This window comes from Strigops habroptila, chromosome 3 (assembly GCF_004027225.2).
Source record: "Strigops habroptila isolate Jane chromosome 3, bStrHab1.2.pri, whole genome shotgun sequence".
In the NCBI taxonomy this organism is placed as follows: domain Eukaryota; kingdom Metazoa; phylum Chordata; class Aves; order Psittaciformes; family Psittacidae; genus Strigops; species Strigops habroptila.
This window is the reverse complement of record NC_044279.2, coordinates 10,204,619-10,217,717: the sequence shown is the minus strand read 5'-3', so window position 1 is coordinate 10,217,717 and position 13,099 is coordinate 10,204,619. Positions and strand designations below refer to the sequence as shown.

The following is a 13,099-nucleotide window of genomic DNA, read 5'->3' as shown; positions in this document are numbered from 1 at the left end:
ACAGATCTTGTTTGTTTGTTTTTAAATCTGTAACTCAGGCAAATACACTGCATGCAAAAAGGAAAAACCCTGGAGGAGTTCATTAAAGGGTATGTAAACAGTGAGTGCATATCACGAGTATATGATCTTGCAGATGTTCAGTATGTGTGCATCGTCAGATTTCAAAATAGTACAAATCTATTCCCTTCTGCTCAGGTATGTAAATACATCTACATATGTTTTACTAGAATATTCTACAATTTTCAGTCCAGGTTCAGTCCTTTATACAGGGAGAGAATTTCTTACTTAAAAGACTTCATTTTAATGCACTCAAAGGATGATGCTTAAAGGGCCACTAGTAATGTCAGAAAGCGAGCTTCTGGTCTATGGCAGAACTATGTAGAGAAGTTTTTTGTATTCAGGACATAGACTCTCTTTGAAGATGTGGGCAGGGAACCACTCTGTTCCTAAACAAAGTTTACAGTTCTCTGACTGAAAATCCTAACAACAATGAGGTCAAGCACAGAAGATGACAGAAGCACTGTGAGCACTCACTCAGTCCAAAAAATACTGAATGAGTGAAGCCAGGTCATGCTTACCAACATGTTCATCTTTCCTAAAGGAGTCTGTGTTTGAGATGAACCTCAATGTCTGTAAACCTAAAGGAATGATGTTTTGTATGTATATAGCACCTTTGAAATGAGAAGATTCAAAATTTCCTTATAGCAAACTAATTAAAATGCTATTTCTACCTATATATCTCTCTTTTACTAGAAATAATGGCAGCTTGGGATTACCTAGCAAATTCCTACTTTTGAAATATATGAAAATAATTTTCCCCATTTATTTCTTCATTGGATAAATAGTCGGGTAGGTGAAAAATACCTTCTGTGATCTTTTGGCTGAGTGGTTTCATAGGGTAGGTAGACCAATCATGATCTACGACTGAATCAAGATATTAATCATGTGCTTTTAATTGTTAGTTTCAATCCTTACATGGAGTGCAATTTTTGTCTGTAATGTCTGTAATATTCCGCAGAATGTCATAAGAAATCTTTAGCAAAAGATACTGCACTTTCTGAAACAGAGAAATCTGTTTGCATGAGTCAATGAAATCACAATATGTATCATAAGATTTACTGAAGTTTAAGAAGATGAAGAATTTCTTCTGCTCAGAGCAGGATGTGCAGGGTAAGATAGCATGCGACCATGCATATCAGAAAAAAACTCTAACACAGTGTCCAAGAACAAAACTCTGAATGATTTTATATTATCAAGTAGTATGAAAATACAGAATATGACATGATATGTTCAAAGAAACAAAGATTATCATAGCAATACTCAAAGTTATTTATATTGACCATTTGGTTATGTCAGCAAAGTAAATAGTACTGTTTTCCAATATATACTTATAACTTAATTGTTACATCTTAATAGCACAAAAACTATTCCCAACAAGACAGCACATTTTTCTAGTGGGTAAACAATTACAAAAGGAGTATATTTTTCCCTGGTTATTCCACTTACATAGGTGTCTAAATTTTGGTGTCAACCCTGTGAGCTGAACTCAAACCCCGTTGTTACAGTTTTGATTCAGTTGTCTAGAAACCAGTTTTCATTGTCATTTGAGGGTCCTACCTTTCTTTCCCTCCAGCTACTGGTCTTACAGATCCTGTTCCTGTAAGTGCCCTGCCATATTTGCCAGGCCTGTGTGAATGACTTGAATGACTAAAATGTTTCAAGTAGCAGTAGATCCTCATGTTTAAGCAATTGAATTTATTCTGCACAATTTTAAAGAGAGTAACCCACAGCATACTTTTCACAGACATTATCCATTAAGAATATTTGAAAATGTAAAAATAGTGCTAGTATTAAAAGATTTTAAGTATAACACCACTAAATCCTTATTTGCAAACAAGAATACAAATGTTAACTACGGGACCTCTCTACAAATTAATGAAAACTGGCGATGTATATTTGCTTTCAGTTAATTGCCGAGCTCATCTGGTCCACAACACAGATATACAGAAAAGATATCATTTGATCTTTAAGACTTGAAGATTTTCATACACTTTTGTTCATCTATGAAAAGAATACCACAATAATTCTGTAATACTGAAGTAATTCTCAGTTAATCTTGAGTTCTTCTAAATTCTGAACTACTTGCCCACAGGATAATTATATTTACATGCTGAAACTGAAATGCTCTTGAATTGTTTTCCAGCTTTTAGTTTAATTTATCATTTAATATTGATCATCTGTCCCATCTTAGTCAGCTAGAAATCAGACACTGAAAACCTGGCTGGCCGTCCCAGCTTCTCTCAATGGAGAAAAACAACACTTAGTAAGAACCACTCATCAGACTTGGAGATATAACTCTTTGAGTTCTCAAGTTAGGAAAGGTGAATTGCATTGTAAGTGAAAATTAGGGAATTGCAGCTCTTCAGTTATTTGCAGATTTTGAAGATGAGCAGAAACATGACTTTGACTAGAAAAGTAATTTTAGTGACCAAATGTTATAAGCACATCTTTTAGAATGTTTCAAAAGTTTGGAGTTTGTTTGGCTTTTTTTTGGTTGAGTTTGTTTGAATGATACACACATCAAATTAAAATATTTTGTATTTTTAGGTTCTGAAATTTATGATCCAAAACCTTACCTAAAGGGTAATTTATGATGAACAAAATGATGAAAAGCTATTTGTTTACAATTATCATTCTGTATAAAACACATCATGACAAAGTAAAAATGGAAAATTCCTGATTTCCCATTTTCATCCCACTGTTTCTCTTTTAAAAAATAGTTTTTCAAATATTTAAAAATACTATTGAACAAACTGAAGTTTGATAAGCAGCTGAATTTTTACTTTTGTATGATGAATACTGAAAGATTTAGGAGAATGCATATACACTGTTAAGGATTCTTGCTTTGGAAAAGACAGTTTTACAGTTCTACCTTCAAATTCTAATTTGATTTCTTCAGATCTGTGGTGTATCAGACCACTTTTACCTCAAATATAGCAACAGCAATTATTTCCCCATGTATAGATTGCAGAAACCTGAAAAATATTGGGTTTTTTAAGACTGAGCTTAACATGAAGGTAATTTCAATTGTATATATGAATTACAATTTGTGATTTATGTAATACCTTAAAGATTCATTGAAATGCATTCAAATGATAAAAGTACTATTTAAATAATAAAAGGAAGGTCATGATAATTAAATTTTGTGTTTGAGGTCAACAGAAACATGCACTTGAAGGAATATACCTCATAAGCAAAGGGAAATGGAATTTTCCTAACATATCCTTCAATACAAAACAGTCACTTAATTTTCATGCAGTTGTCCATTATTACACATGAAAGAGATAATCACATTGTTCATGAAACTTTTAAAGCCATTTTGTTGGGCTCTTTCCAGCTCCAATATTACAATGTCTCCTTTGGCAGCACAACATTCCTACCAAAAATATTCACTCGGGATTTCCCAATCAGATAAGTTTCACTATTGTCTAAGTGCGTGCAGAAGTCAAGCCTAATGTTCTGATAATATTTTTATTTAATGTTTTCAGTAGACACCAAAATTAATAACTGTTTTATGAAGTAAATATTCTGAAATGTTATAAAAATAGACCCTGGCAGCCATTAGATATTTTCTTCTACGTACTGAGTCAGCTCCATACTGAATTTTTTTTTATTCCAATACTATGAAACGCAATGAACATTGAAAGACAGATATTATTCATTGCAATCTAACTATATAATTACTTTAAAGAAACAGGTAAGACACTGTTCTCATTTAAACTGAAGACTTATTACAATGGTACTGTGAGTGAAGGGCCCTTGGATTAAATGAAGGTCAGGATCTTCATTTACAATACAAAGAGAGCATAAGCTAATCTTTCATAACAATAACAATAACATAACATAACAATAAAAGAAATTAACACATTGATTCTATAAATGTGGGATACCCCTGTAGTGTTGTTTATATTTCTTTTTACCTTCTGCATCGGTTAATCCTACTCCTGACTGCTTTACTGGTTCTTGTCCATTCTGGCTCATCTTCCCTCTGTTAAAAGATATGGTGGTAGTGTCAGTAAGACTATAAAGAGATCAGATCTAAGTAAATTATACACCCAAGCTAATGAGGCTTGGTTCTCAACAAAAAGACAAACATCACAGGTATTTCTAAAAAACAAAGAAAGAAGTGTGTGTATATATATATATATGGATATTTAATTTCAAGAAAATAAAGTGGACAATAGTTTTTTTCTATTGCTATTTGGACAGCTCACAGAAGAATAACTTTTTTTTTTCCTCTTTTGGAGGCAACTGCAATCACATTTTGCTAAACCTGTGTACTCTTTTAGAATGGGGCCGTCAGGTGCTTTCTGCTACGTGCTCACCGTCAGCCTGGAATTCTGCAACCAGTCTGCACAGTTCTTCTCCTCACTTTATCCTGTTATAGTGAATGGTGAAATATATAATAAGGAGTCAAAATTGACATTTGGTCTACAATATGTTTACTTCAAAGGTAGTGCATGATTGTGTTCATTACCTACTTTTAATGATGTTTTTACGTTACAGTTTAGGGTTTTGCATAAGAAACAATTGACTTCTGAGACTTACATTAATCTTAAGGTAAGTTTAGTGGAATAAATCATGCTCTGGAGTTCCATATCTTTCTCCACTGGATTTGGAAAGAACCTGGATTACAATACGGATGTCTATTTTTAGGTAATGAAAGTTAGGTAAACTATAAGCTATCTTTAAACATACTTGTTACAAGCTCTAAGGCATGATTACAATCACTCTCAAAACCATGTCTGGTACTATGAGATGTTTGTGCTTCTATTTGTCTTTTTGCCTTAAGACTCTGAAATACTGTGATAGAGAATATAAGGCACTGTCTTCAGATGCATGCCGTTCCTCTGGGGCCACAGAGTCAGCGCTATTCTTTGCTACCAAGCAGCCAGCTTCATGTTTCACAGCAGCAACAGAAACTGTCCAAGTTCACAATGAACTAAAAAATTAGCATAAAATGTCACTTTTAAAAGTGACTTTAAATTCAGTTTTAACTGAAAATTATTCTTATCTTCTTCTGTGAGGTAACCCTTCATAAAACATATTACGAATATGATACAAGGATAATTCATCCCCAAGGTTCAATTCCTTACACATTGTTCAGTTGTTTTTCACCTTTGAATTCAAAATTAATATAATTTTACAGACATCATACTGGTATGGATGGTTACACAATACGAAAGCATAGACAATCTGGTCCTTATCAGAGGTGATAACAGGAATAACTTTAAGAGGTATTACAGCTGGATAATAAGAGTATTTTAAAAAGATATCTCCAAAATAGAAAGACTTTACAAGATTTATTCAGCTGTGTATAACTGTATATAATGATTAATTTCCCTTGATAGTTATAACTATTTAATATTGGCAAGTATTCTAATTAGTTACCTCATTAAACATTTCCCATAGTGTCACTATTTAATTCTTTTATTTTGCTTCATGATTAAGTGTTCCTATGGTTAAAGCACTCTGACTAGAGTAAAGAGTTTAGAACTCAGCCTAGCCAACACTTTTTCTATTGATAGATCAGAAACTTCACCTAAGCAGGGAGCTTATAACCAAAATATTTTTATATATGAAGACACTTGGAATTATTTAGTGTAATTAATGCTTAACATCCAAATTTTGAGCTGTGGTCTTATGGATATACTGAATTAGTGTACAAGGTGAGAGTCCCTGAAGTCATTATCAAGCCAGTGTGAATGAAAATGTTGACTAGACTTTCAATCATACATATATTTAGATATATAAGAATTTTTATCCATCATTTTTAAAACATTCTCCCCAGGAATGATTCCAAAAGTCTCTGATGTTAAACAGTAATTTTCTCATTCATTTTCATCACATTGCTATGTAAAGCCCTTGAGATAATTTGAAAAAGAAAGCATATTATTTCTATATAAATGTCCTGTGCAACTTTTAACATCTCTGTCCAATCTCAGCATTTAAACAATTTATAGTCTAGGCTTTAACAGAAAATAAGAGAGATGGATACATTTTATTTAATTCAGTAAAATTCAGGGGAACAAATTGCTGCAAAAGAAAAGCTGAATCCATGAAGTCTTCTTTCTGCTATTCAGTAGAAGTGGGGCTGATTTCATGCTTAATATACTGGTGAATCTGTCAGCCAAATACCAAGTAACAGTAGATACTGTCACATTGCTAGACAATACACAGTAATGATACTATTTGGACTCAAATTTTGCATATGTGAACTAAATAATTCTATAGAGAGCTCCATCTTGTGTTTCTGTGCACAAATATTCCATGCATCTTTGTTTTTCTCATTAGGAATGAGAGGAACACATTTTTTTGTGATTGCCAAATCCAACTAAGGATCACCTTTTTGCCACTGGAAAGTACAACTCATTTTAATCTAGAACAACATGAGTGAAAAGTTCAATGTAGAATAAGCAATTTGGCCCCTAAACCTGAGATCACATTGTTGTCCTAGATTCTAGCAAGTGAAAGGGCTATACATAGTGCACAGAAGATACAGTATATTAAGGGAAAAGCCTTACATTCTTGGGATGGGGAATAGATTATTCTCTCCTGTGGCACTGCTGCTGCCTTCACTATCCATGCTGTATCCACTGCCAAAGCTACTGGCTGACGAGCCAGTGGAGACAGAACTTTCTGCAGGTCGGTGATTAGTAGACCTTGCTGTACAGGGTGGGAACAATGGGTTATCAAAAACCTTATAAGACATCAGTACCATCCATGTTAAAGAAAAATTTATCAAAATCACATGCTGCAAACACTTTTGCTTTTTTACTTTACATTCTAGTATTGTTATCATCTTTTCCAGATGATTATTTTCACATAAAATAAGCTGTTCTAAATCAAATAGCATACCACCATATTTTTTTTCTCCAGCCATGTTAATAGTTCAAATCAACAGCCTGAAGGAAAAAACAATGGGTTAGATTGATTAACACTGCTTTTGTGATTAAAACTACAGAAAACCAGTTATTCATCTGAAAGATTTCATATGGTAATCTTGTAAAACAAAAGTCCCACTGGGCCTTCCTTATATTCCTCATGAAACATTCTTTGCATTTGGTGATTTTGAGGAGAGGAAGCTGGAAGGGAGTATAAGTACACCATCTACTCTCACAGAGACTGTATGAAGACCTCCACCTCTCTTCAGACGTAACACAGCTACTGCATTATATTTCTCAACTGCTCCTGCCCATCTGGATCTCTTCTACCACATACCTAGAATATTAATGCACGTATTTTGATGGGAGATGCCCTAATATTGTTAAGGGCATTTGGTGTAGAAACTGCACACCAGCATGTTTTACTTTCATTTCAGACGCCTTATTTTGTGCTTTCCACATTATTGTACTACATGAACAAACCTTCCAGGATGCAGCCTTTAGCAAGTTGAGAAATATAAACAAAAAAGGACACAGTAACATTACACATAATAACTAATACAGGAACAATAGAGTAGACATTATGATATTGAATAACACAGTTGTCTGGGAAAATTAATACAGATATTGGGATGGTTTTTTTATTAAATATCCTCTCCTATATCTACTATTATCATGTTTCATCTACTGCAACTGACCAAAAGTGTATACTGAAGATAAAAAATATTTTGTTGTAAAGTTAGTTTTCTGTGAAGACTTAATGAAGTTTTATGTCATTTTAGTGAACTGTGAAACTCAAATGCAAGCATTTAAAGAGGTTCTTCTTTAAACAAGAAATTAGTCAAATATCCATAAGGAAATTACTTCAAATAAGAGCCAGAGCCCCAACAGTGTCTTGCCTTAAACTGGCAACAAATATTTTTTATGTTGGACTGAATGAATATTTTTTGTGAAGATTATTAATTGAAACTAGTAGTGAAGAATGTTATCACATATCATCAAACCTTGGGGCAAACTGTGAATTAAGACAGAACTCTTACTCAGCAAAGTGATTCTTCACTGCTAAACCAAGCTGTCACATAACTTCTTTTTTAAACTCTATTAGCCTCCTCTGTTTCACTGTTACCTACAGTCACGGAAGGAATCTGTCAGTCTAAATTATTTTCAGACAAAAATATTTTTAGCTCTATTTTATTATTTTATACATTGATCATAGATTATCTTCTTGGATTTTAAAAAATTTAATAAACTGTAAAATCATAACGTTATTAACAGATACTTTCAGTAGCTCATCTAGAGAGAAAGCCACTCATGTATTTTCCAGCACAGACAGCCAGAGCACAGCACTGTGTGCTGCTCAGTCAGCTGTGAGCAGTGGTTGCTTTATCACTTTTGGTTTGTGGTACTGTGAGTGAATTCCTATGACTATGGTGACATGTCAGCAAACTGGTGTTGAGAAAGGTCAGGCAGAAGCAACACTTCAGAGAAGAGAGGTCAAACTCTCCTTTGCAATGCGTTATTGCCAGCTGCCCTTTATTCAACAGCCTGAATGAGGACTATCTCATGCCTGTCCCAAACTAATCCATAATCTCAGTTCTGATAGTGTTTGTATGACCTGTATGACTTCTGATGTTTTTTATTTGGGATTCTGACGGTTTGTTTAAGTTGGGTTGTGGGTTTTTGCCATGGCATGACAAACGCCTCGTGAGGACATCAGGAAAGCCATACATCTGCAAGACCCGTGAAGCCAAGACAGTATTATGCCAGCACAAAAAAACCATCTTTAGTCCTTCCCTTAGGCATGAATTTTCTTTGTGTAGCATATATCTTCACTATAACATATGTGGCTGAAAGGGTGGTTCATATCTGGGCTCTTATTTTTATTGAATTTGCTGTAAAAGCTAATGCCTGAAGTAGTTTCTTTACTGGCGGATTTCTAAAAGCAGTAAGTACCTAGAATTTAGTTCAAGCCAGAAAATCTTGAATTAAGCCTTTATAATTGGTTTAGAAGTTTTGCTACATCTATTTATAATCAAAATATAGCTGTTTCTTTTGAAACAGCTGTATCCTGATGATACATTCAGTATAATGTATTTTTAGTTTCTCTACTGTTTTCACTAATTTACATCTTTTTCTATACTGATGTTTTTTTCCCCCATAAGACCTCTTGGTGAATGGCTATAATGGATCCAAGTTTAGATTCATGACTGGATTTTGAAAATTCTAAAGCTTAATGTTTTGGGATTTTTCTTGTCTGCTCTGTAAAAGCAATGAACTACAGCATCAGTTTGTGACAAGGTGAAATCCATAAATAGATTTACAGCTGGTTTTGTGACAAATTAAGAATCTGGATACAAAGACCTCCATAACGCATGAGACACCCACATTTTATATATAACTACATTTTTACAGATAAATCTAGACCTCTAAGCTTCTGCAGCTGGTTATATAGGAAACATACAAGTTCAGAATATGTGTTGATGCTTGCTGCCAGGCAATAATTTGTCTTGGAGTTAGAATAACCATGGTTAGATTTATACTCTAAGTTGAAAGTTAGAACTTGTTCCCTGCTCTCATCTGCAAGGGACTAGTTTGTACATTCATTTTCAGCCTTTGTCTTCCTCTTTGAACAAATGCAAACATCTTAGGAACTGTAAGAAGAAAGTCTGAGTTTGCTGTGGTGGTACTCTCGTCTTGCTAGTCAGTGTAAGGTCTATGAAGCCATATGAAGACAGGCTAAGTTGAGGCTGTTCAGCCTGGAGAAGAGAAGGCTGTGTGGTGACCTTATAGCAGCCTTCCAATATCTGAAGGGGAACTACAAGGATGCCAGAAAGGGACTCTTCTTCAGGGACTGTAGCAACAGGACAAGGGATAATGGGTTTAAACTTGAGCAGAGAAAGTTCAGGTTGGGTGTAAGGAAGAAGTTCTTTACTGTGAGGGTGGTGAGGCACTGGAACAGGTTGCCCAAAGAAGTGGTAAATGCTCCATCCCTGTCAGTGTTCAAGGCCAAGTTGGACAGCGCCTTGGCGACATGGCCTAGTGTGAACAGTCCCTGCCCATGGCAGGTGGGTTGGAACTAGATGATCTTAAGGTCCTTTCCAACCCTAACCATTCAATGTTTCTATGATTCTAAGCCCTGTAAGCATCAGAACAATTGCCACCATGCTTGCCCAGTTGGGTTGCTATCCACATATAGGACAAGTAATTGAAGTGAGATTAAGGCTGGTTCACTTCTGAGTTACAGAGCTGCTGCCTACAGCTGCCTATGTTAGAAAATGCCTAAGTTCTCAGGTTTTGACATCAAAGGTTCTGGCAGGAGGTGTCTGGGTCTGTAGAGAGTTGAATAGTTTCACATGGGTTCACTCTGGTCCAAAGATTAGATATTCTCTTCTGGTATCATAGAGGTGCCTGATACTACAAAGTATAGTCCTGCTTTATTTAAATCTGCAACATTTATCTGAATAGGAACTTGGGCAAAGGCAATTGCCGTCATTTGAATATTAAGTATCCAGAGTATGGAAGAGCTGTTTCACTGCTTCCTTGCCATTTGTTTTTTCAAATTACTTCCTGGTTCTTAGGAAAAAAAAAAAGACCTTTTAGAAACTCTTAGTAAGCTTAGAAAACTTTTTAAATAATTCTCACAGGCAAGGCCTTGTGGTCAATTGCATATGATGCTGATAGCTTTCCATTTTCAGAGAAAAGAGTATTCAGGCCTTATCAGGTGGAAGAGACTAAGCTTAACTGAACATCACTTCCCAGCATTATCATTTGGCCACTTTTAGGGAGAGAGGACATACTCCTTCCCTCCCTCCAGACCCTTATCCATAAACTTTCTATGCAGTTTATCAGGGTTGCAACTTCAATGATGTCTGGGCTGCCCAGCCATCAATACAAAGAATAGAAATTGGAAATTAAAGCTTAAAACTCTAATATATGCTGCTTCCTCTGAAATAGTGCACAGAATTTCCTATTACACAAAGCTACTGTTGTAGTTTGATTTCATTTTCATTTGCTAATCTTATTTTAGCTGGTATTTCCCCCCAGTGAAATAAAATGTTCGCTGCTTGGAAGGTGTGATAATGGGTAGTCATGTCATATTTAGTAGCTATCAATGCGGTGTTAATGCTGCCTCTAAGTGATACTGCTTTACTGTCTGTTGCACAGGCTGGCATGAGCAAAAGTTTCAGCTCAACCGTTGTAGTGAATAGTACATAAATGAGTTGGAAGAGTTCTCGATTGCTTACAGTAATTCTTGCAGATTCTAAGAAAGTGGATCATAATGTTATACCTGAGGCAGGATCAGGGTTTCCCAAGAAAAAAAATAAAATGGTTAGACAGATACCTTTTGTACTCTATTGTACAGGAAAAAAATCCAACAACTTTTCCTTTGGCAGAATGATATTTGACCACATATTCCCTCATGCCTTCTTGGAAAAGATTTGGTGATTCAAGAAAATTGAGGCTAGCACTGACCTCACCTTTCAGCTCCATTTTTTTTTTTTATTATTATTATTATTAGTCATTGTACAATATTAGTTGAGTGCATCTATGGCAGAAATATGCTTTTGCTTATGATTTGGCCTATGATCCAGCTAGAAAATCAATTTTTATAACCAAGGAAAACATGTAAAACAAGTCTTAGTGTAAGGAAAATATTGTATTATAGTCAATAAGAAAGGAAAGTATGGAAGCCATATGATTTCACTTAATTTTTCAGAAAAGTCTGTCTTTATAACAGAGAAGATGCTTTTTTAGAACTTAACATAAGGGAGATAGATAATTCACACAAGACCTACAGCCATGACCTGTCAAATCTGTCAGCAGCAAACTGGAAACAATCCAGCACTGTCAGTCAGTCCAGCCATTCTTCTACAGTGAATGGACCTTTCTTTCTTTTTAAAGACTTAAATTTGAAAAATAGGACTATGCTGTTCCTGTGGACAAAAGAACAGACTCAAGTAGAATTTACTCCTGAGGATTAAATTGTAATTGTTCCCCTTTTCAGGTGTCTGACCAGATGCAGAAATAAACTGTCAAAACACATTGGCAAAGAAAGTTCTATTTGTAAACAAAACAGGGGGAGGGAAAAATGCTTTTGAGTATGCATTCAGGATTCAGTTTTGAGTATTCTCCTCTAATTGCTTAAAAAAAATTGGTCTTCGTAACTGATAATCTTGTGAGAAGATGCAGGTGACAAAAAAAGCTGATAGCAACATGCTGACTCATCTCAGATGCAAGCCCATGGAAGCAGGTGAAATCACTGATCTGCCTCAGATAGTTTTCTGCTGACCAACAGACTGGGCATGTCACATACAGGGTCTTCTGGCAGAAGTTTGATTACTCTTTATTCTCAGTCACTTTGTATTTCAAGTGCTCCAACCTCAAACTGTCTCCAAATGCCAGTTTATCTATTTTCATGAAGGGTTTGCTAGCACTAAAAAGTGCTGTTCAGGCTTGCTCCGTTTTACAGTGTAAAACCCTGTTGTTGGGACTACTAGTTGCATTTTTTGTGAACTGTTGTTAGAATGGAAATACATGAATAACTAGTGATCACAGGCATATACCTCAGGTGAGTTCTGAGAGTTTCTTTTCCTCACTCTTCCTCATATTGAATATTATTAGATATTATTCCTCACATTTGTATATTAGACATGGCTTTGGTCACACACAGAGCAGTGATGTTTTGTGAAATTTCAACACAACTCTTTACAGAGCAATTTACCATTTGAAGTAAGTAATAGCAGAACAGCACTCATCTTAAACTGTGGTGATGGCATTTCTTTACCCAGCAAAGCGATTCTGATGAAATAATTTTCTTCCATGTGCTCCACTGGGTTAGGCTACCATCTAACAGACTTTTGAAATAAGAGTTATCAAATGAAGAATCTGAGCAATTTCCTGAAATTACATGTCATCTTAAAATCGTGGAAAAGTAAATAGCAGGAATAGCCAAAGCAAAATGTGCCAGCTATTAGACTGAAACAAGACTCAAAAGACAGCCTCAGATTATTGCTATCTGCAGAGAGTGGGGACGAACTGTTCTTGTTCTGATAATGATTCTTGGAAATGGGTTATTTGTAGCAACATGAAGGCCCATTTAACTTGGAAATTAAAAGACTAGTGAAGCTAGGCATAAACCAGCTTTAGAGAGTAAA

At 35.2% G+C, this 13,099-nt stretch overlaps 1 protein-coding gene across 6 annotated transcripts in view; it reads right to left on the bottom strand.

Annotated features, from left to right (window-relative positions):
- Positions 1–13,099, bottom strand: part of PCLO (piccolo presynaptic cytomatrix protein) — a 351,165-nt gene that overhangs the window by 43,273 nt on the left and 294,793 nt on the right. For 5 of the 6 annotated variants that reach the window (XM_030479514.1, XM_030479515.1, XM_030479517.1 and 2 more), the window contains 2 exons: positions 6,585–6,726; positions 3,981–4,048 (listed from right to left, as the gene is read on the bottom strand). In XM_030479514.1, coding sequence (XP_030335374.1) covers positions 3,981–4,048; positions 6,585–6,726 — 210 coding nt within the window. Of the gene's footprint in view, positions 1–1,219; positions 4,049–6,584; positions 6,727–13,099 lie in introns of those variants that run through there. The other variant, XR_003990563.1, reaches the window with a different exon arrangement.